This window comes from Xenopus laevis, chromosome 3L, assembly GCF_017654675.1.
Source record: "Xenopus laevis strain J_2021 chromosome 3L, Xenopus_laevis_v10.1, whole genome shotgun sequence".
Lineage (NCBI taxonomy): Eukaryota > Metazoa > Chordata > Amphibia > Anura > Pipidae > Xenopus > Xenopus laevis.
The window spans coordinates 19,485,149-19,506,950 of NC_054375.1; the positions used below are offsets into that span (position 1 = coordinate 19,485,149).

The following is a 21,802-nucleotide window of genomic DNA, read 5'->3' on the forward strand; positions in this document are numbered from 1 at the left end:
ATAACATGTTGCTCCCAGGCCTCAAAGCAGGTGCTTATTTTTTAATTTCTGGCGTGGAGGCAAGTTTTGGTTGCAAAAAAAAAACATATGTACTGCCAAACAGAGCCTCCTATAGGTTGCCAGTCCTCCTATAGGGGATAACAAATGGCCAATACAATTACAGGTATGGGACCTGTTATCCAGAATACTCGGGACCTGGGGTTTTCCGGATAACGGATCTTTCTGTAATTTGGGTCTTCATGCCTTAAATCTACTACAAATTCATGTAAACATTAAATAAACCCAGTAGGCTGGTTTTGCTTCCAATAAGGATTAATTATATCTTAGTTGGGATCAATTACAAGCTACTGTTTTATTATTACAGAGAAAAAGGAAATCATTTTTAAAAATTTGGATTATTTGGATAAAATGGAGTCTATGGGAGACCATCCCGTAATTCGGAGCTTTCTGGATATCGGGTTTCCGGATAAGGGATCCTATACCTGTACTTGGCACCCGCAGGAACACTATTCTTTCTTGTGTTGCTCCCTAACTACTTTTCATCTGCATGTTGCTCACAGGTAAAATAGGTTGGGGATCCCTGAAATGGGTGTGGAATAATGTACAATGGATTTTCATTTAATGACAATGCAGTGAACCAAAAAGTCCTTTAAAGTCAGTTTATTAGGAAAAGTCCAAACCTACTCTTCCTTACAGGTTTTTCAAGGAACACCGAATATGACAAGGAATGAAGTGCTTAAGGGGAAGGAAAGGGTATTACTGGGGGGTGCCAAAGTTTAGGCACCCCTCCAGTGACAATAATCACTTACTCAAGACCTTAGGTGGTGCACCGACCTGGGGCACTTCTGTAGGAGTGGTCTTCTGCAGCTTCTTTGTTCTCAGGGTGAGCATGTACAGAAGAAAAAAGCCATGCTCTTAATGAAAAATATATTTTTGTTCCAAATTTGGCTTTTAACTCTATTATGCACACACATCAAAACTTGAGAAGATCTTGAAAAACAGACATATGGCACTCCCAGCTTAGTACCCAGGGTCAGTGCAGTTTTGAGCAAACAGGAGCACTGGCTAAGGGTCTAGGGTTAGTAATTATAATCACAGGGGGTGTCTAATATTTCAGCACACCCCATAATTATACCTTTCCTTCTCTTTTAAAGATGCGAGAGAAGAAAAAAAAAAAAAGTTTTATAAATGGGCTGTACTAACCTATTTAGTTTTTGTTGCAGTCACTGTTTTGTGGTGCAACAGCGGTAACTAGCATAGAAAAGCAATCACAAGGAATTGTATCAAAAACGTGTGTGTAAATCTATTTTAAAAAAGGGAATTAAGCTTCCACTCAAGATTTTAAAGGGGAAAAAACAATTTTCGTTGTAACATTTGGAGCTGGAACATGGCACAAACTAAATATCTCCACATGGTTCAAAGAACTTGAGACACATTTTTTAAAGTATGAAATCAGTGTCTGGATGCATAGAAGGTGAACTTTATATAAAAATAAATTCACAACCTCATCCATTTATACTAAATGCAGACCATCACATACATGTTTCCAGGTGGATTATTTTGCCATACACACAAAACAGCACACATTGTGATTTGCTGCTGAAGTCCCTTGTCAGAGAAGCCAAAATCTAGTAAATGTAAAGTTCTGTCAAAACTTAGTTCTGCAATAACAGGAGTAGACTACTGTGATGCAATATTTCATCTTCAAAGCACGCAGCTAACAGATTTATTATTGTTTTAAAAGGAAAGTATCACACAAGATTACATTGACTTAAACACGGCTTGAAGATCTGGCTCAAAGAAGAAAAAAAAAATGTCCGAGACACACAACACATGCAGCCAAACATCCTCCTGCTAATTTAAGATGCTAAATTGTCTTGTATAAACAGAGCAGTGCAACTAGCTGATTTGGAACGACTTTTACAGTGTTACAGTGGAAACAGGTATGCAACTTCACTTTTCTTCACACCACTGATTCTCTTTGCGTACCTGAAATGAAAGCAGGATACAAAAGGTAAAAAAAAAAAAAAAATGTATTTAATACACACACACACACACACACACACACACACACCTGAGCTTCTTCCTCCTCAGTAAAGTCGTTTTTGATGTTGAAGGTCTTTCGAATTTCTTCAGGCGTTTTTCCTTTAATCATGTTTGCAACCGTTTTGCACGTGACATCAAGCAATCCTTTAATATCCAAATAGTTGGCAGCCTTAATACACAAAAAAATGCAATAAGAGCACAACAAAGCAAATTACCAGCTCACAAAAAACCATGTGTATATGAACTGCTCCTTTTCTAAAAGCCAAAGAAGTTGCATCTGGTAGAAGGAGTTTTGTTTATACAGTGGCCTGTTGATTTTGTTTTGAGGAAGAAAAAAATAAATAGATAAATAAAAATAGGAAGCAGAATGTTTCAGATTTTGACCTGTTTAGTATTAGGAAACACAAAAATCACACATTTAACTATTATATAGGCGATAATATGCTCAACACAATTTCTCTTCATGAAACTAATGTTGGAAAAGTGGATATACTGACCCATTGAAGGCATTAAGGTAATATGCCATCACATTTCCTGGAAAAAGGCATTCTACAGCCTTACCAACATCTGTTCTCTGAGGGAAAAAAAAACCACACTTTATCCAGAATGGCCTTTTAACATATTTGTTAAAAAAAAAAAAAAAAAAAAATCTATCTTTGAAGCAGATTTCTCTGAAGGGCCACTTCCAGTCTGATTATTTTACTCCACTGTTCACATGCGAGTTTATAGTCTGAGTGACATCTGAGACTTATGGGAAGCGGAATTATTTTCAAAAAACAATATCAGGCCAAACAAATTGGTTTTCTTGTCCTAGTTAGTTTTTCAGGGGGTATAAACAGAAGAAAAAGAATAGTATTTATTAATTCTAAAATAGGTGTAATGGATGTTTATGGGATTGATATAAAGAATAACTGCTGTTGCCATTTTCAGTTTGGAAGTTCAATCTATGCCAACTGAAGAACATATGAACATGTGCATTTAATTGTTTAATCCATTATGAACTAGTGGTATCGATTACATGAATTTCCACAATGTGCCTACTACAGGTTAAAAATACTTATGCTGCCATAGTTGTAAAAGCAACTGCTATATGAATCACTCTTGTTTCTCATAAAACTGAGAATGCCAGGAGGTATTCCATGAAACAAATGTAGAGAAGGACTACCCATTGCAGAAACCATTAAAGTTTCAGGTATATAGGCATCAGTGTAGGAGGCATTTCATGGCCAGAAAATCACTCTTTGTTTGATTCTGTTAGAGGCAAGGTTTTAAAATAACTCTCTAACTAAAGTTAATAGTACTAGAAATAGACTATGTTTAAAATATCACTTTGTATAATTTTGCTGGGTTCTATACAAGATTTGGGTTGGGTGATCAAAGATTTTATATTGTTTTTGCAAGTCCTAGAGAGGTGATACAAAAGTCATTGCATGCCTCACCAAAATAAGTTCAAAAAGTGTTCCCTGGTCCACTTTTAAAAACTCTTGGTCCCATACAGGGATATCATCTGTTCTCTTCTCTTTGTTTTCATCGTCTTCAGGTGGTGGGGGATCATCTTTATGGTGTGTACACCACTGGATGACCTGATGAAAAGAAAAGTACATGGGCATTTCCCTTTATACAACAGACCGCATTTGATGGTCTGTATCCAATGCTTTGTTGTAGTATGCAACTCAAAGATATCTGACTGACAATTATATTTCCTTCAAAATGTCCCTTAGTTTCCTTCCAATTGGCAATAATGTAAATCGCTGGTGATGAATCATACAAGTTGCTTTGGCTTTCCAAACCTGAAGAAATGTAAATATTCCTCATCAGTGATTTACTTTGTTGCCAGTGGGAAAGCATTTTCAGGAGATTAGTCACATGCAGTAGTGCAGATTGACTGCTGGCAACTAATCTACTAGTGTGCCATCACCCAGATACGTTACTGCTGTATCTTAAGCTAAAAAAAAATTCTTGTTGCAAACAGCTTACACATTCAGCCCTTGACCAATAATAGGAATAATATCCTTTAGCGAGTTTCACTTTATTCATGATTAAAATGTGCAAAAAGTATGTTCAGCACTAAGCCCGATTTATTGTACTCATGGTGAACAAGGGAGTATAATGTCCCTTTAAAACTCATCTTGTTCATGCCCATTTCTGATCCATCAATAACCCAACTGATTCTGTAGCTCATCAATTTTCCATTGTTACCCAACAGTTAGTTTAGATTTGGAACAGCCAGTAGTTCACCTACTTTTTCTTTCTTACTAGTTGCCAATATATCTAAAAAAAACCCCAAAAACTGGCATTTGTAAGTAATTTTGCCTGCCACTGATATACAAATACAATTGAGTGTTTCAACTCCTGCCCTCGCACACACACTTTCTAATTTCAACACTATTCTAAATGTTTTACAGGTATCCGACTTGTTACTGATCTTTCTGTAATTTGGGTCTCCATATCGTAAGTCTATTAGAAAATCATGTAAACTCAATAGGCTGGTTTTGCTTCCAATAAGGATTGATATCTTAGTGTGGATCAAGGTATTGTTTCATTATTACAGAGAAAAACAATCTTTAAAAAAATAAAATAAAATGGATTATTTGGATAAAATGGAATCTATGGGAGATGGCCTTTGTGTAATGCGAAGATTTCTGGATTACGGGTTTTAGGATAACGGATCCCATACCTGTACAATTTTGTGTCCCAATTACAATGTATCCCTGCAGCAAACAAACACCTCTAAATAAACTCTAACCTGCATCTAGCATGGGTATAACTTAAAAGCTACTTAAATAGCACTTACTTTTTTAAGAATTGCAGCGTTAACATTGGGAAGTGGTACAGGATCATCGTCGCCTTCGTCATCCATGCCCAGATCTGTGTAAAAACATTTAAGTAACTGTATGGGTCTTGAAAAAAAATAAAACATTCCACAGATAAGAATGTTATGTTATAATACTATATTGAAATCAAAACTTTCTCAAGAAATTACACAACATCCATTTAAATACAACAAATGTTACAACCAGAGCACTTGTAAATTTAGTAATCAAAATACTAAATCTCGGCATTTTCTCATACAACTTCAATATAAGGGCAATAACAACACCCATGCAATTTCCAAGTGCATGATAAAACACTTGGAATCACCCCTCGTAATTTTAGTTTTCCATACAGCCAGTTGCATCAAAAGTTATGCAATTGCTATAGACAAAAAGTTCCCAGCACGCTGTTGCGGTCAAGCAATTGCCTGGGGAAGAAAATGCTCTATGTGCCATCACACTAATAAACCTCAAGGTACATTAGGGGAATAAAAACAAAGACCTGCATACCAGAGGACACATTCAAAGAATACACATGAAAGTTAAAGCAGCAGATTCAAGAAAGTACCTTCCAACATAGTTTTAATTGTCACGGACTGCTTTGCAATTTCAACATCCACTTCAAAAATCTCTCCATCAGAACTCTGCAGTTTTATAGAAGGCATCTGAAAAGCAAAAATACATCAATCAACACATACATAACTGCTTTTGTTACTGGAAGCAAAAAAAAAAAAAAAAAAGGAGAGCTGATCATTAATTAAAGCCTCTGTGATAGTAAAAATGCGGGATAGTAATGCAGGATAGTAAAGATGCTGCACTGGGAAGTAGAGGGCAGGAACCGAGCAGGACGGACGCGTCTTAATAGAGTTCCATGTTCGTGCTAATCCTGCCCCTTACCCTGAAGAAGCCGGCTGGAATTCACAGGATGAGTTGCACGGACAGCTCTCGCGCTGCCAGCGCCAAACATGGAGCCGCAACACCCACTCCTGGCTTCCAAGATGGTGCAGACATGCCATTAGTGCACACTGCGCAAACCTAGCAGAGCATAAAGCTATTGGCATTGCAGCTGCACAGAAGAACAATATTTATGAAATAGCACAAAAAATCCAAGCTATTGAGGCCAAGGTGGATGATATGGAAAACAGAACAACATTAGGCTGGTGGGGCTACCTGAAAGGGCAGAGGGCATCGCCCCGGCGCTCTTTGTAGAGAACTGGTTCAGTGACAAGCTGGACAAAGACTTTTTCACCATCATTCGAAGTGGCCCACAGAATCCATGCCCGACCCGCTCCACCTGGAGCCCCACCATGCCCACTTATAGCACACTTGCTGAACTACAGAGAAGTGCTGGCAGAGGCTTATAAAAAGCAAGAAATAGTAAACGAGAAAGTTTCTATCTACCCTGACTTTTCATTAGAGGTCCGCAAGCAACAACAGATTCATAGAGGTCAAAAATCAATTACGCCTGCAAAACCTGCCCTACGCCATGATGTTTCCAGCCAAACTACGGGTCCAAGAAAGGGACCTGGCTGTGTAAAAACATTTAAGTATTGCAGGTTATTGCATGGCTGGAAGCTAGAACGTGGAGATCCCCACCTTGGTAGATGCTGGATCATGTACCAGCAGCAACATCATGTGGAAACCCATTACAGGCAAAGGCCCACAGCCTAATAAGCACAGAATACTTGACTGTCACCACCAAGTACATCTTTCCTTTTTGACACATTTAGGTCCTGCTGGTTCTAATGAAAATTACCTAGAAGATTATAAATTAAAGTTTACGGGAGTAAATCCACTGCCACAGTTGGGCTTTGTGGTGGATAGGGTGGGCACTGGCACTGTTTTGATGTTTACCCCCCCCCCCTTCTTCCCTCAACAATCCACTATAACTAAGTTTAATGTAAATATGCAGAGTGGTCATTGTTGCAACTGTAGAATCCTTCTGTTTTATGGATACACAGCTAGCCCAAGATACCGCACAATAATGCAATGGCTAGGTTAATTATTCTCTCATGGAATGTTGAGAGGACTCAGTAGAGCAATAAAAAGGGGCCTGCTATTCTAGTTCCTTAAACGATATAAGGTGGATGTCAGCAGCATACCATGCTCCATACTCTACTTAATCTTGATTAGCACAAACTGTTGATTTAGCCTGGCACACCCGATAACGGACTCGGAGGGCATATTTATAGTTATACAAGCCAGGGTAATGGGTTCACTAATTAACATTGTTTATATCTATATATCTATCTATCTATCTATATCTCCACCATTCTCAGATAAGATACTATATACTGTTATGAACAAAATTATGAGCCTCCAGCAGCCTCCCTTCTAATCATGGGCGACTTGTTTTAAACTAATCCAGAGATAGACTTCCTACACCAGTTTGCACGGATGGCTCCCTACTTAGGTGGCTGGAAGCATTTGGCTTGTCTGACTTGTGGCGCAGCAAATACCCTGATGCCACCCAATACACCTGCTATAAACCATGCACACATGACCCTTTCCCGCATTGATATGTCATTGGGCTCCCCCGAGTTAAACCGAGGGATAGAGGAGATACAACAGCTAATGAGGGGCATATCTGATCGCTCACGGATATTGGCTAGCAATATTTAAATCTATTTAAATTATAATACCTCTAAGAAAGGGTGGAGATTAAGTCAATACTGGGTTAATCATACTGAATTGTCTACCCCTATAGAAAACAGTATAACAGATTTTCTCAGTATTAATGAGAAGTCAGCTGATGGTGACCTATGGTGTGGGACGCCTTAAAAGGGAAGACTATACTGTATTTCTCATATTAAACACCTTAACGCCCAATTACATAGGATGTAAATACTCATCCAAATCTACCCCTCTGATGCAGGAGGCGAGTCAGGCTTGGCAGACAGCTCTTTTGTTTATTTCCTAAACCTACCAACCACCTATCTCCCCGTGCCTCACTCTGGCATAATCCAAATATCTCACACCTGCAAAATGTCCCAGACCCCCCAACTTTGGGCCAGATACAATATTAAATATATTAAAGATGTTTGTGAGGGAAACTCGGTTTCAATATTTTTTATTGGGTTTTTCAAGAAAGAAATTTTACAAACATTTCAATAATAAATGTAGTGAATCTAGTAATGTCATTACATCAAACATGTACATTCAATGATAGTAATCACAGCAACAGTAGTAGTTAGCAGTAAAACAACAATAATGATTAAACTAAAGTCTAAGTTATGATAGCTAACAATATTCACTTAAATCAACTACGCGGAAGAATTGAGTTGGTACTAATGTGCGAATAGTGCACCTACTGTAACCAAAAATTTATATAGCATAAATATACCCCAATGCATGTCCGAACCAGTCAACATACACTAGGCAAATCCTATCACAAATGCAATTACACAGCCTTTTATTAATGACAATATAATGATAAACTGTTATGCCAATTTCAGATCTATATCTATTGCTAAGTTAGTAGGGCCACATTGTACTTTATGCTCTGAACGATTGCTTCCTTTTAAGGTGAAAGTCAGCCTGGAAAATGGGAGGATCAAACCTCCCCTCAGAGATTCCAGGGACCCTCTCCAATTCTGTTGTACAATGTAGCCATCAATCCTAAATATCAGGGATAGATACCAAGCATTTAGTCATATCTGGAATATCTGGTGATCGGATGATAAATATCCAATAAAAAACCATAACTTATAAATAACTAACAACAAACAAACACTAATCTACAAGTCCCAATATCTTCAAAGTACAGAACATAAAGTTTTCCTTGTATTTTCCAAAAATTAAGATTCAATTGACATCCAATAAGGCCAAATGAAACCAGATATACTGTTCTACATATGTGTGTCCTGTGAGAGAAGGGGATTATAGTTCTGATCTCAAAACTCTAAAGTTCTGAGAGTTTAGATTGTATGTATATTGTAGGCCATAAACTAGCCCTTCCCAGGAAAGACTGGAGATTGCCACATCTTATGGCCCAAGCCTTTTCAGCTAAAAGATTGGAATCTACTATTTTTAAAATGTCTTCAAGCTTGGGTATAATTGGGGACTTCCAATTAGCTGCTATGAGATTTTTAGTAACAATAAAAATATGATTCATTATCAGTCTTTCCTGAGGCGGCAGGTCCATGGTACCTAGATGGAGCAAGGCCATTCCGGGGGGGGATTGTGTCTAGTGATACAGGAAGTTTTTTAACAAATTTGTCAATATCTTCCCAGAGTCTCTGTAATTTAGGACAGCTCCAAAGAACATGCATCAGAGAACCTGTCTGATTGCATCCTCTCCAGCACAAGGGTGATGATTTCGGATCAAATTTAGAAATTCGTTCAGGGGTCATATACCACTGCCAAATGGTTTTAATAAAGCCCTCTTGATGAGAGACACAATGAGATGCCTTTCTCAAGGATCTATATGCTGTCTCCCATTTTGTGAGGGAAACTCAATATCTGATTTCCAGAGCCTAAAGCTGAAATTTCAGATGCTTAATAATATGCTATTCAGATTTATTCAACGAAGGCATGCCCTAACGGCACAAGTACAGGGCCCGGTAATAGATATAATGCCCAGGCGTTTGGAAGATATGGCACATAACCCACTACTAACCAAAACTCTCAAAATTCTACGCCCAATTGGTTTTAACGAACTCTCCTCTAGACCACACACCCCTTCAAAGCTGGTCCTAAGAGATCCCAGGAATCACAGTAAACTGGACTCATATGCTAGACCAGTGATCCCCAACCAGTAGCTCGTGAGCAACATGTTGCTCTCCATCCCCTTTAATGTTGCTCCCAGTGGCCTCAAAGCAGGTGCTTATTTTTTAATTCCTGACTTAGAGACAAGTTTTGGCTGCATAAAAACCAGGTGTTCTGCCCAACAGAGCCTCAATGCTGGTTGGCAATCCACATAGGGGCTACTAAATGGCCAATGGCCCTTATTTGGCACCCCAGGAACATTTTTCATGCTAGAGTTGCTCCCCAACTCTTTTTACTTCTTAATGTTGCTCACAGGTTCAAAAGGTTGGGGATCCTTGTGCTAGACTCACAATTTGAATACCTGGTTGGGGCCAGAGATAAGCTGCTCCAATTCAAATTCCTACATAGAACCTATCTCACGCCCCAACATCTCCATAGGATTTCAGAACAACACTAATGAGTGCCCAAGATGCCACCACTCACCAGCAGATTACATCCACATGATGTGGTCCTGATAAATAAGCAATTTCTGGGCATCCATTTTGGACTACATCACAAAGGTAATGTACCAGAAAACCAGATCCCCATGTGATGCTACTAAACCAGGTCTCTATTGTGGCTCATACCCAAGCAGCTAGAACTCTGCTTGCCATAATAGTAATGGTAGCCGAGAAATGTATTGTCATGCACTGGAAAGCGGGCAATCCCCCTTCACTATCAATATGGAAGAACCAGGTCAAACAGAAGATTCCACTATATAAACCTATTCGTGCTAGATGGGGCTGCCCGGATAAATATGGTAAAGTGTGGGACCCTTGGCTGTCTAGTGTATTAAATACAAAAAATCTTATTAATCCATAAGGAGCAAACTACAGTTCTACTTAATCCTCTGTACTCAACACAAACCACCACTCTCTCCAGATTGCTCTTGAGCACAAGACCTAACTCTAGATATGACCACCGCCCATCTGTCCCCAGTTATTACCTTTTCCTCCCCTTTTAAATCAAACAAAATAATTAATGATTATAAGACAGGCAGCATATTATTCTTACTCAAAACAAGAAGACCAACCTATAGTAGTTCCCTATTTGCACCCCCCTCAAATACAAATCACACCACACAGGCTGACTGAGTAACAAATAAGCCTGATTTCAAATGTGATGTCATAATGTATCAACATATTACTCAATGCAAAAAATGTAGACATTTTATATAACCTTCATATTCAGGTATATTACTCATCCTTCCTCAAAACATGTAATGATGTAAAAAAGGAAAAAAATTTGAAAGCATTTTACCTCCTTGTTATATCAAGAGTTGCAGAGAGATGTTTACAGGTCAGAAACCAGGCAGAAATTAATAATGGTAGTGTCTCTTCAATCTCCCACAGGGAAGTGGTCACAGCACTGACTGACAGGCTGAAATCTGCAGCAGCCAAACTCCTCCCCTCCCACACTCTGTCCTGTGTGTTTCCAGGCTGCACATAGCTGTCTTATGCTGCTGCCCGATCATTCACTTATAAGAACATACCTTAAATGTTCAACATAAGGCAATAGATGTGAAGGTTAATATAAATTGTAATAGTAATGCAATAGTAATATTTTTATTTAAAGAGGACCGGTCACCTTGAGACATGAGTAATATATATCTTTCCCTTCTAAGGTAAACCCTTTAGTCAACTGTTTTTGTCTATATCTGAAACGGATTAGAAAATATCCTACATGTAAAAAGTGTTGCCATCTTGAAACATCTTTTCTGTGTGTGGGCTGAGCCAAACTGCCAAATCTCATGCATGCTTAAGTCGTAGAGCAGGGTTCCCCAACCTTTAGAATCCGTGAGCAACATTCAGACCTAAAAGGAGTTTGGGAGCAACACTAGCATAAAAAAATGTTCCTGGGGTGCCAAAAAAGGGCTGTGATTGGCCATTTAGTAGCCCCTATGTGGATTGTCAACCTAAATTGAGGCTCTGTTTGGCAGTGCACCTGGTCTTTATGAAACCAAAACTTGCCAACAAGCCAGGAATACAAAAATAAGCTCCAGCTGAGGCCACTGGGAGCAACATCCAAGGGGTTGGAGAGCAACATGTTGCTCACGAGCTACTGGTTGGGGATCACTGTCGTAGAGTATCTGTGATAGACATGCTCTGCACCGTTCATGTCACACCAGGACTTGATATTCTATTAGGATTGTTTGAAACACCTTCTGTATTAGCACATTGTGTGCTACTAAAAATCTCAAACCAAAACGTTAAAACCTACTAAGAACGTGCAGTCCTTGGGGCTCATTTATAAACACTGGGCAAATCTGCACCTCTGCAATAACCAATTAAATGTTTGATTTCATAGTTTAACCTGCAGCTGCCTGGAAAAAGCCAGTCACTGACTGGTTGCTATGGGTTACTGCCCAGGTGCAAATTTGCCTTTAGCTTAAAGTCAAACCCAAAATAAAAATGTCCCTAATAAAAGAAAACATCATTCTATGCAACTTTCTAACATATATTTATTGAAGATGTTTAGTGCTTTGAAAGTTACTCCCGGTTGGTACTTAACCTTTTAACTGCCAAGAACGTAGCTCCTACGTTCTTTTGAAAAAAGGCTTTAAGTGCCAAGAACGTAGGAGCTACGTTCTTTACTAAAACAGCACTCTCTCTGCACACACTGCAAAATCAGCGTGCAGAGAGGAGCGGTTAGCAGCAGAACCCCCTAGGCAATGAGCTTACCTGAAAAAGATCGGCGATCCTCCACTCCAGGGTCGCAGAGAGACGCAGCAACAGCTTCCTTGTTGCAGCACCAGCAACTCACATGTTCCAGCTCCGCCCACGCACTTCCTGGTGCAGTGACTCAGCATTTCTCAACCCTACAGCACTGAAAAGGACTCCTCTTCATCTAGAGTTGGTAAGTGCCCTTTTTTTTTTTTTTACCTATTTACAGGTATTTACAGGCATTTACATATACACAGTACACATACTAGTAAAAGTAGTTTGTTTTTTTTGATTTTTCAAACTTTTGCACATATTTACATACTCAAATACACATATGCACATATTTATACACTTTTTAGAGCTGTACATCCATGCACACACACACACACACACACTTATAGGGGGTTTTTCACTTTTTTTTTTAGTTCATTTTCTAAGTTTTCCTTACTGTATGTTATTTCCCTAAAAACTTTATATTTCACAGCATGACTACTGGATCAAGCATTCTGTCTCTAACCACGCTGTCGGATCAGTTTTTTTGTTATTTCGTTGATTTTCCTAATTGTATTTGCTTTTTTGTGAATTTTATTGCAGTTTTATGCTTGCATTGTTTTTCCTTATGTAATTTTTTAGCATCATTTACACTTTGATAATTTGGGGTAGAAACACATTTTTAGCAATTTTGTGTTTGTCAGAATGTGTACTTTCCAAAAATATATGGTTTTCTGGGGTGAACCTAGTTTTTGTACCTTTGCCTGTCGCAAAATGCTGTATATGTGCTGATTATGCAGTATCTGGAATTACAGAACTCGTATGGGGTGTCTTCTTTCTGGGGCCCCTATACGCCACATACTTAGGGGTACCTATGCATATTGGGTATCAAACTGTTCAGCGGACCCCAGACTTTCATGTTTAGGAAGCTTTGCGGCTTGGTACTTTGGAGTAGAAAATCGCGCATACCCATTTTCGATTCGTCAGAATGTGTACTTTCCAAAAATATATGGTTTTCTGGGGTGAACATCAATTTTTGTACTTTTGCCCCTTGAAAAAATGCTGTAAATGTGCTGATTTTGCAGTATTTGGAATTACAGAACGGTCTTCGTTCTATGGCCCCTATACGCCATATACTTATGTGTACCTATATTGGGCATCAAACTGTTCAGCGGACCCCGGGCTTTCATATTTAGGGTGCTTTTTCTTTGTATGTAACGATATGTGGGAGATACGATGCTTCAGAGTTACAAAATTCAGGTGATTTTCGGAAATGTCATAAATTGCCATATAGGAAAGCTTTGCGGCTTGGTATTTTGGAGTAGAAAGACATGCATACCCATATTAGATTCGTCAGAATGTGTACTTTCCAAAAATATATGGTTTTCTGGGGTGAACATAAATTTTTGTACTTTTGCCCCTTGAAAAATGCTGTAAATATGCTGATTTTGCAGTATTTGGAATTCCAGAACTGATAACTCGTAAGGGGTGTCTTCATTCTGGGGCCCCTATACCCACATACTTACGTGTACCTATGCATATTGGCCATCAAGCTGTTCATCGGACCCGGAGCTTTCATATTTAGGGTGTTTTATCATGATATGTGGGAGATATGATGCTTCAGAGTTGCAATATTGAGGTGATTTTCTGTAATGTCATAAAAATTGCCAAATGTAGGAAAGCTTTGCGGCTTGGTATTTTGGAGTAGAAAGATGTGCATACCCATATTAGATTCCTCGGAATCTGTACTTTCCAAAAACATATGGTTTTCTGGGGTGAACATACATTTTTGTACTTTTGCCCCTTGAAAAATGCAGCAAATATTCTGATTTTGCAGTATTTGGAATTCCAGAACTGATATTTGGGGTGTCTTCGTTCTGGGGCCCCTATACGCCACATACTTACGTGTACCTATGCATATTGGGCATCAAACTGTTCAGCAGACCCTGGGCTTTCATATTTAGGGTATTTTATCTTGGTATATAAATGATATGTGGGAGATACAGTGCTGTAGAGGTAATTTTTCAAAAATGTAACACATTTTTATAAAAACTGCTAACTTTAGGAAAGAATTGCAACTTGGTAGTTTGGAGTACAAATATATATTTACCCATTTTGAACTGGTTAGAATCTGTTCTTTCCAATAAGGGGTAGTTGTTTAGGGTAAACCTACTGTTAGTGGAATGTTTGGCCTTGAAATCAATGTATGCAGTTTTGTGGAGCGGTGCTTTGGTAGTTTACTGCTTCACAGCTTTTGAACTATCGAAGTGAGAAATCTCCATAAAACCATATATATTTGGTATTGGCTCGTTCGGGAGACACAGAACTTTCCAAATCTGCCATGTTCTCATGCATAAAATAAATTATGCTTCTGATATATGCGTTTGTATCATGTGAAACTTTTTTTTTTATACACTTAGAAGCCCATATATTTTTACAGAACTGGAATGACAACTAAATTCTAGCATATTTTGAAAGCTTAGGTTGTCCTGAAAAAAAACAATATCTTGTTTTTGTGGGTAAACTAAAAGACCCCCCCCCAGGAAAGTCCCCTAAAGTGAAAGAGCAAAAAATGTTCAAAAACGGTCTGGCAATAGAAGTTCCAACTTGGCCAAATTGGCTGGCAGTGAAAAGGTTAAACAATGTTGCAAAAGTCTTAGTTTCCCAGCAGCAAAGACAGGTCTGTTAATCAGCTGCCTTGTCTTACGTTGTATGAACAGTCTGATCCATCAGGGCAGAGAGCAGCAGCCAGTACATATACAAAACTTGAAAACGATAGAAAAATTGTAATGAATTCTAAGTTACTACATTTTATTTTATAAGGCAAATTATTTTTTGGGTTGATATTCCCTTTAAAGGGGTTTTCACCTTTAGATTAACTTTTTGTATGAAGTAGATATTGATATTCTGAGACAACTTGCAATTGGTTTTCATTATTTATTTTTTGTGTTTTTTGAGTAATTTAGCTTTTTTTTCAGCAGCAGTTTGGAATTTTAGCAATCTGGTTGCTAGGGTCCAAACTACCATAGCTACCATGCACTGATTTACATAAGAGACTGGGCTATAAATAGGAGAGGCCTGAATAGAAAGAGGAGTAATAAAAAGTAACAATAAATTTGTAGACTTACAGAGAATTTGTTTTTTAAATGGGGTTACGGACACCCATTTGAAAGCTGGTAAACTTCAGAAGAAGGTAAAAAATTCAAAAAACTATTTAAAAAATGAAGACCAATTGAAAATTTGCTTTGAATAAGGCAGATGCTCTGCCTATTCGTGCATAGTAAAAATTTCAGATGGTGAATAAAGTTTTTCCCTGCTGGTGTTTCTGTGTGTATGAATCAATCTAGCTATTCTAATTGCATTGTCATTTTTAGTGTTTTAGCACATAGAAGGATAGGTGTTCCCTCCACAGTGTAACAGATATGTGCTGCTCCGAGGTAGATTTTTGTGCTGCTGGGGGTTAGAAATGTAGTCAAAAATGGAGAGGGGAAGTGCAGCAATGCTAATTATTTATATGCTACTACCCAAAACACTGCTTTCCAGTACCCCTCAATGTCCTTTTATCCTACTGTTCTGCAATGCCCCTTCACCTTCCAAGCCTCTCCCTCCACAACATGAATCTTTTTCAAAGTCCATGCCTACAGAATTTCCATCTTTCTCCCTGCTCATTCACCCACTGCATTCCACATTACTTACTGTAATATGTAGGGGGGAACTGAGCCTTAAACTTTACTCTATAACACTCCATTTGGAAGGAACAGTGAAGGGGATGCGAAAGGAGAGTTTTCAGCTCCTGCTCGCAAGGTTCATAAAGGGTTATGCGCAAAGGAAACTAAAGCTCTCAACTTTAGACATAACTTCTTCGGAAAGGCACATGGAGGGGGGTGCATGAAAAGCCTTCACTATCCATCAGAAGAGACAAAGAGGGGGATGCGAAGGGAAAGTTTGCAGCTCCTGTTCGCAAAGATCAGAGAAGGCTATGAGCAAATCAAAACGGAGCCATTCAACTTCAGAAGTGAAATCAAGAGATATGCGGGAGGAAAAGTGCGGTGCGATCACTCACATTGGAAACCTGTCATGGACTAAAATTAGTGCTTGGCTGCAGCTGCTGAGATTCCTTACTTCTTGTCTGTTCTGTGATCTCTTCCTTTCCTCTTCCTCTTCATTCTCCTTCTCCCGCAGATTGAAACGGCTGAGGTGAAATCTCACGAGATTTCAGCCAGCTATAGTTTTTCCCTTGAGGCTTTGCGACCGACTTTCAGAAAGTCGCGACTTTGGAGTCTCGTGCACAATTTTAAAACCCTGCCTTAATTACATTTATTTAGAAAAAGACGGAAGTGTATTAGTTTTAACTATTTAATAACAGTCCTACTGTCAACAAAAAAGTGACAGGTTTCCTTTAAAGTACAACAGTATGCTCCTGTGTTACACAGCAAATAATCATCAGTCACAAATGTACATGCCCAGCTGGACATAAGCTGTAGTCCAGGGGTAGGCAACCTGCGGCTCTTCATCTATACAGACCGTCAACATGTGTTTTTCATGCGTAAGTTTCTTTTCCAAATATGCACTTCTCATTGTTCTCGTTACCCATAATTCCGGTTGCTTTGGAGAAAGCCAGCTCGGAAGAATTTAAGCCAAGTTGAAAAGCTATTTACATGCAAAATGGAGCCAGAACAATAGTCAATATGCAACGTAATCACGTCACTGATTACGTATATGCGTCATTTATCTCGCAAGAATTTGGACGTCATATTTAAACTACGCGGCGTATTTATGTAAAGTGGGGTTTCAAACGTGCAGATCCCATAGAATCTATTGATTTGATAGTTTCTGGACGTATTGGCGTTTCTGCTGAAAAACTCCAATACTGGCATCCCGTGGAGGATTTCAACTTGCAAGCGCCCTGTGAGAATTGCCATGGTGCGTTTTCCATTCGTTTTAATGGTAGTACGTATTTACGGCAGACCAAGCTTTTTTAAAAACGCCACGTCTGGCCTGTTAGCTTACTTCGGTCGCACACTCAGGAAGCTATACAGCCCTCGCACCTGCTGGCAGACGTCCCAGGATTGACAGGCAAGACCAAGCCGCAGCAAGATGATTCATCATGGTCCTTACTGCGGTCACACACTCAAAACAAGAGAGTAGCCTCCAGAGTCCAGCTGCAGCAGGTGCAAGGGCTATAGACGTGGATGTGAAGCATAATTTAATGACGTCTATAGCCCTCGCCTTTAAACAGATGAGAACACCAACATTTAACAGGGCTATTCTGTGTTTAGTTTATTTCGAAGCAGGCCTATACATGCACATTGCACTTTTGTTTGTTGTATTCTGTTTAAATTTTTAAAAAAAAGGTTATAACGTTTAAAAGTTTATAACCTGTTTTTGTTTTACGGCTTCAGACTATTTTTCTTTAGTGGAAAAGGGGGCAAAATGGCTCTTTTTATAATAAAGGCTGCTGACCCCTACTATAGTCCATAATACATTGTTATACACTATACATAGGGTTGCCACCTGTCTGGTTTTGACCCAGACAGCCCAGTATTTTGAAGGGCTGCCCGGGTCAAAACTTTCTACCAGGTTTTCCAAATTAGGAAAGCCGGGCAGGATTCCCAATGATCGACACGACGATCAGCCAATCGCCACGTCACAGCACCCACCCGCCTGGTCTCCACAGGACGAAAAGATGGCAACCCTAACCATGCAACTGTCTGCCTCTATTAAATTATAAACGTTATACAGTGTACATTAGTATTTACTGTTATGATAGTCCATAACAGCAGCTGTAGGTTTGTTTTCCTGCATAGTGATACATGATCAGGTGCACAGTTGCAACAGAATAAATGCAGCAGTTCTGGGATTAATAATGTATGTTTAATTGCAGGGAGTTGCAAGGGAACAAATGCAGCTGTTTTGGGACAATTTATGACTAGGTGCAGGAAATTGCAAGGGAAAATGCAGCTGTTGTGGATCAGTTTATGGTCAGGCACAGGGAGTTGCAAGGGAATACATGCAGCTGTTCATTAGTAACTCCCTGCACCTGGTCAGGTGTAGTCCCCTCTAGACTGGCAGTTTTTGCAGTAAAGGTACTTATCTCCTGTATGTGAAGCACAGAAGCCAAATTTTTTTGGGGTTTCTCAGCCTTATCATTTCCAGATGTTAAGAGGCAAGACAGTAGTGCTTCTCATCCATGTATTCTGTGCCAATCATAAAGGAGGATACATTTCTTTCTTTACAGCAGTTCAGGATAAGATCACATGGACAACATGATGGATCAAATCTGTATGGGGCAATTTAAAACGTAGGCAGGGGGGCAAATATATGGGCATCGACAATTGTTGATCATGGATCCTCATAACTATTTCTGCAGTGTGGGGGGGGGGAAGTACCTCTTTATTATAGAACACCACAAATATAATAAACGGGTACTTCCCCCGCTGCAGAAACAAGTGTGTTTGCCAATCCATGAACTACAATTGTCGTTGCTATGGAACCAATTAATTCCATCCAGGATGTGTGCAACACAATCTTGACAAACTGCCAATCTGGGCAGCTAAGTGGCAAATGAGATTCAATGTTGATAAATGTAAAATCATGCACCTGGGATGTAAAAATATCCAAGCCACTTGTACTCTTAATGGGACAGCAATAGGCAAATCCATGGAGTCCTTGTAGATGGTAAACTTGGCTGTAGCAAGCAATGTCAGTCAGCAGCATCAAGGGGAAATAAGGTCTTGAGCTGTATTAAAAGGGGCATAGAGTCACGGGAGGAGGGGGTCATTCTTCCACTGTATAGAGCACTTGTAAGGCCCCATCTAGAATATGCCATACAGTTTTGGTCTCCATCACTCAAACAAACAATAATGTCCTTATTGTATTGGAGAGGGTACAGAGAAGGGCAACTAAGCTGGTAAAAGGTATGGAAAATCTTAGCTATGAAGAAAGACTGGCCAAATTGGGGATGTTCACGCTGGAGAAGAGGCGCTTAAGGGGAAATATGATAACTATGTATAAATATATAAGGGCATCATATAATAATCTCTCTAATGCTTTATTTACCAGCAGGTCTTTTCAGCTGACACTAGGTCACCCATTCCTATTAGAAGAAAAGAGGTTCCGCCTAAATATTTTTTTTACAGTGAGAGTGGTGAAGATGTGGAATTCTCTCCCTGAATTAGTTGCATAAGCTGATACATTAGATAGCTTTAAGAAGGGGTTGGATTGTTTTTAAGCAAGTGAGGGAATACAGGGTTATGGAATAAATCTCATAGTACAAGTTGATCCAGGGACTAGTCCAATTGCCATTTTGTGAGTCAGGAAGGATTTTTTTCCCCCTCTGAGCAAATTGGAGAGGCTTCTCAGATGGTTTGCCTTCCTCTGGATCAACTGGCAGTTAGGCAGATTAAAAAAATAAAGAAATAAAAAGGTTAAACTTGATGGACGTGGGTTCATGAGTACAAAAGTAATCTTATGCTCCATCCCTTCTCTCCTAAGCACAGAAACCTTCCCCTACAATGGTAGTAAACGGAGGTGCCACACAGCGAAAACAGCTGCTAATAGACGCCTATTGTCTCCAAGAATAGCAGGCGGGACTGTACTAAAGCACCTTTCTCACAGGGCGACTGCAGAAACTATAACGCCGCACGATGCGGCCTCCAACACAACGCAGAGTCTTTGCGGCCTATATAAATGGCGCAACCAAAACTACGGAAGCCTGGCATATATACGTACCACTACAATAAATTTCATGCTGAATAGTACAAGCGGAATTTCTACCTGCAACTCACCTTGTATTTTACGCCCACCGAATCAGTAAAATAAACCTTCAGGGAGTCTTCAGCAGCAGTCAGTCGGACTGCTCCACCCACCACGACACTAATACGGTATGGCGCTCTGAGGTGGGACAATTTAAATGCACGCCTTACGTCACAGCCTTCCGACCAATGAGAAAAAAAGAACATTTGACAGCCTCTCAAGTTGCAGAATACTCAACCTATTAGCCGCTGTGCCGTTGCATTCGTCATAAAGAAAGAGCCAATCCAAATAATCCATGAGTTCTACCCTAGCAACAAGCGTGACTATCATGCGTAACGTCAAGTCTGTCAGTGAATGTGCGTTGTCATTATGGGAGAGAGCGTTTGAGGTGTTTAATGTACATTCAGTTTTTTTTTATGTTTTGCAAGCAGTGGATCGAAATATTTTGCTGCCACTGCAAAGTATAATCAGCATGTAGTAACCTAGTCTATATAAATCTCCTCAGTCTATGTGATAGTGTGACGTATTGTGGTGACTGCTTATCTAAGCATACTGCAACGTAATAATATACACTGCTAAAATGTATATTATTCTTTTAGCCTTCGTGGTGGTGGTTTTATTAAATTTGGCACTGGGAACTTTTTTTTAATTAAAAATAAATATTATTAAAAATAATGTTTTATAATGGAACCTTTTCACATACTGTGTCATTCTTGTGCGTGTAGAGTGGAACGGTATGCCATACCTGTATTGACCACATGTAGAAATGTATTTTCTGCTCTCCCATTGTGAAAGTGTAATGGGTATGAAAGCATTACTGTCATGCTAAAAACAGATCAGAAAAGGAATCCAGCAGCACTGGTTAATGCAATTATTAAGGCCACATACCTTCTTGTGTATGTCCATACCTCCCAACATTTGAAAAATGTAAATAAAGACAAAAAAAATCTGTCACGCAGAGTGGCTAAATTCTTTTGACTACGCCCATTTTGTGGCCATACCCCCCTAAATGCTGTGTCCATTTTACAAAATACGGCATGTTATGGAACGTTTTAACACATTTCTGGGAGTTTTAGGCTTATGATTTGTGTTTACAGTTTTTCTAATGAAGGTGAAATTGCCCGTCAAAGGGGTTGTTCACCTTTCAAACACATTTTTTTTAGTTCAGTTGTTTTCAGATTGTTCCGGAGAAATAAAGACTTTTTTCAATTACCTTCCATTATTTCTTTTTTACAGTTTACCCAAAATCTAAGTTTAAAATGTAATGTTCCTGTCTAGTGTTTCAGTCTGGCAGCTCAGTAATTCAGGTGCTGACACTGTAGAGTCAATTTTGCATCATTTAGTTGATACATTTCTCAGCAGCATCTCTGGAGTATTAGCAACTATTGTATCAATTCTAACAGCTGCCTGTATTGAAACTCAGAGATTCTGCTCAGCAGGGACAAAGATAAGAAATGTATCAATTAAATGTATCAATTTAGAACAGTTTACAGATCAGCGACCCCCCTACCAGAGCTGCTTTAGAGCGTGAAAAATGACACTTTACACTTCAATATTAGAAAAACAGGGACACATAGAAATTAGAAAAAAAAATAGGAAAAAGTCTTTATTTCTGGTGATCTATCTGAAAACAACTAGTTGTTTGAAGGTGAACAACCCCTTTAAGCTGCAAGTCTCAATTACCCCAAGAGATGTGGTTATCAATTTACAGTACATGTAAATTGAAAATTTAAAGTACATGTGCTGTGCATTCTGGGCTCTCTGGCAAAAGCCTCTTCTTTGATTAAG

General features: G+C 39.2%; 1 protein-coding gene across 1 annotated transcript; it reads right to left on the minus strand.

The window, feature by feature from the left end:
- Positions 1-1,696: 1,696 nt before the first annotated feature.
- On the minus strand, positions 1,697-20,222 carry skp1.L (S-phase kinase-associated protein 1 L homeolog). Its single transcript, XM_018250746.2, has 6 exons — positions 20,047-20,222; positions 5,428-5,524; positions 4,841-4,914; positions 3,486-3,629; positions 2,075-2,215; positions 1,697-1,989 (listed from the first exon to the last, which is right to left on the minus strand). Exons 1-6 carry the CDS (start codon positions 20,218-20,220, stop codon positions 1,954-1,956), a joined length of 666 nt encoding a protein of 221 aa, XP_018106235.1. The 5' UTR covers positions 20,221-20,222; the 3' UTR covers positions 1,697-1,953.
- Between the last annotated feature and the right edge of the window lie 1,580 nt (positions 20,223-21,802).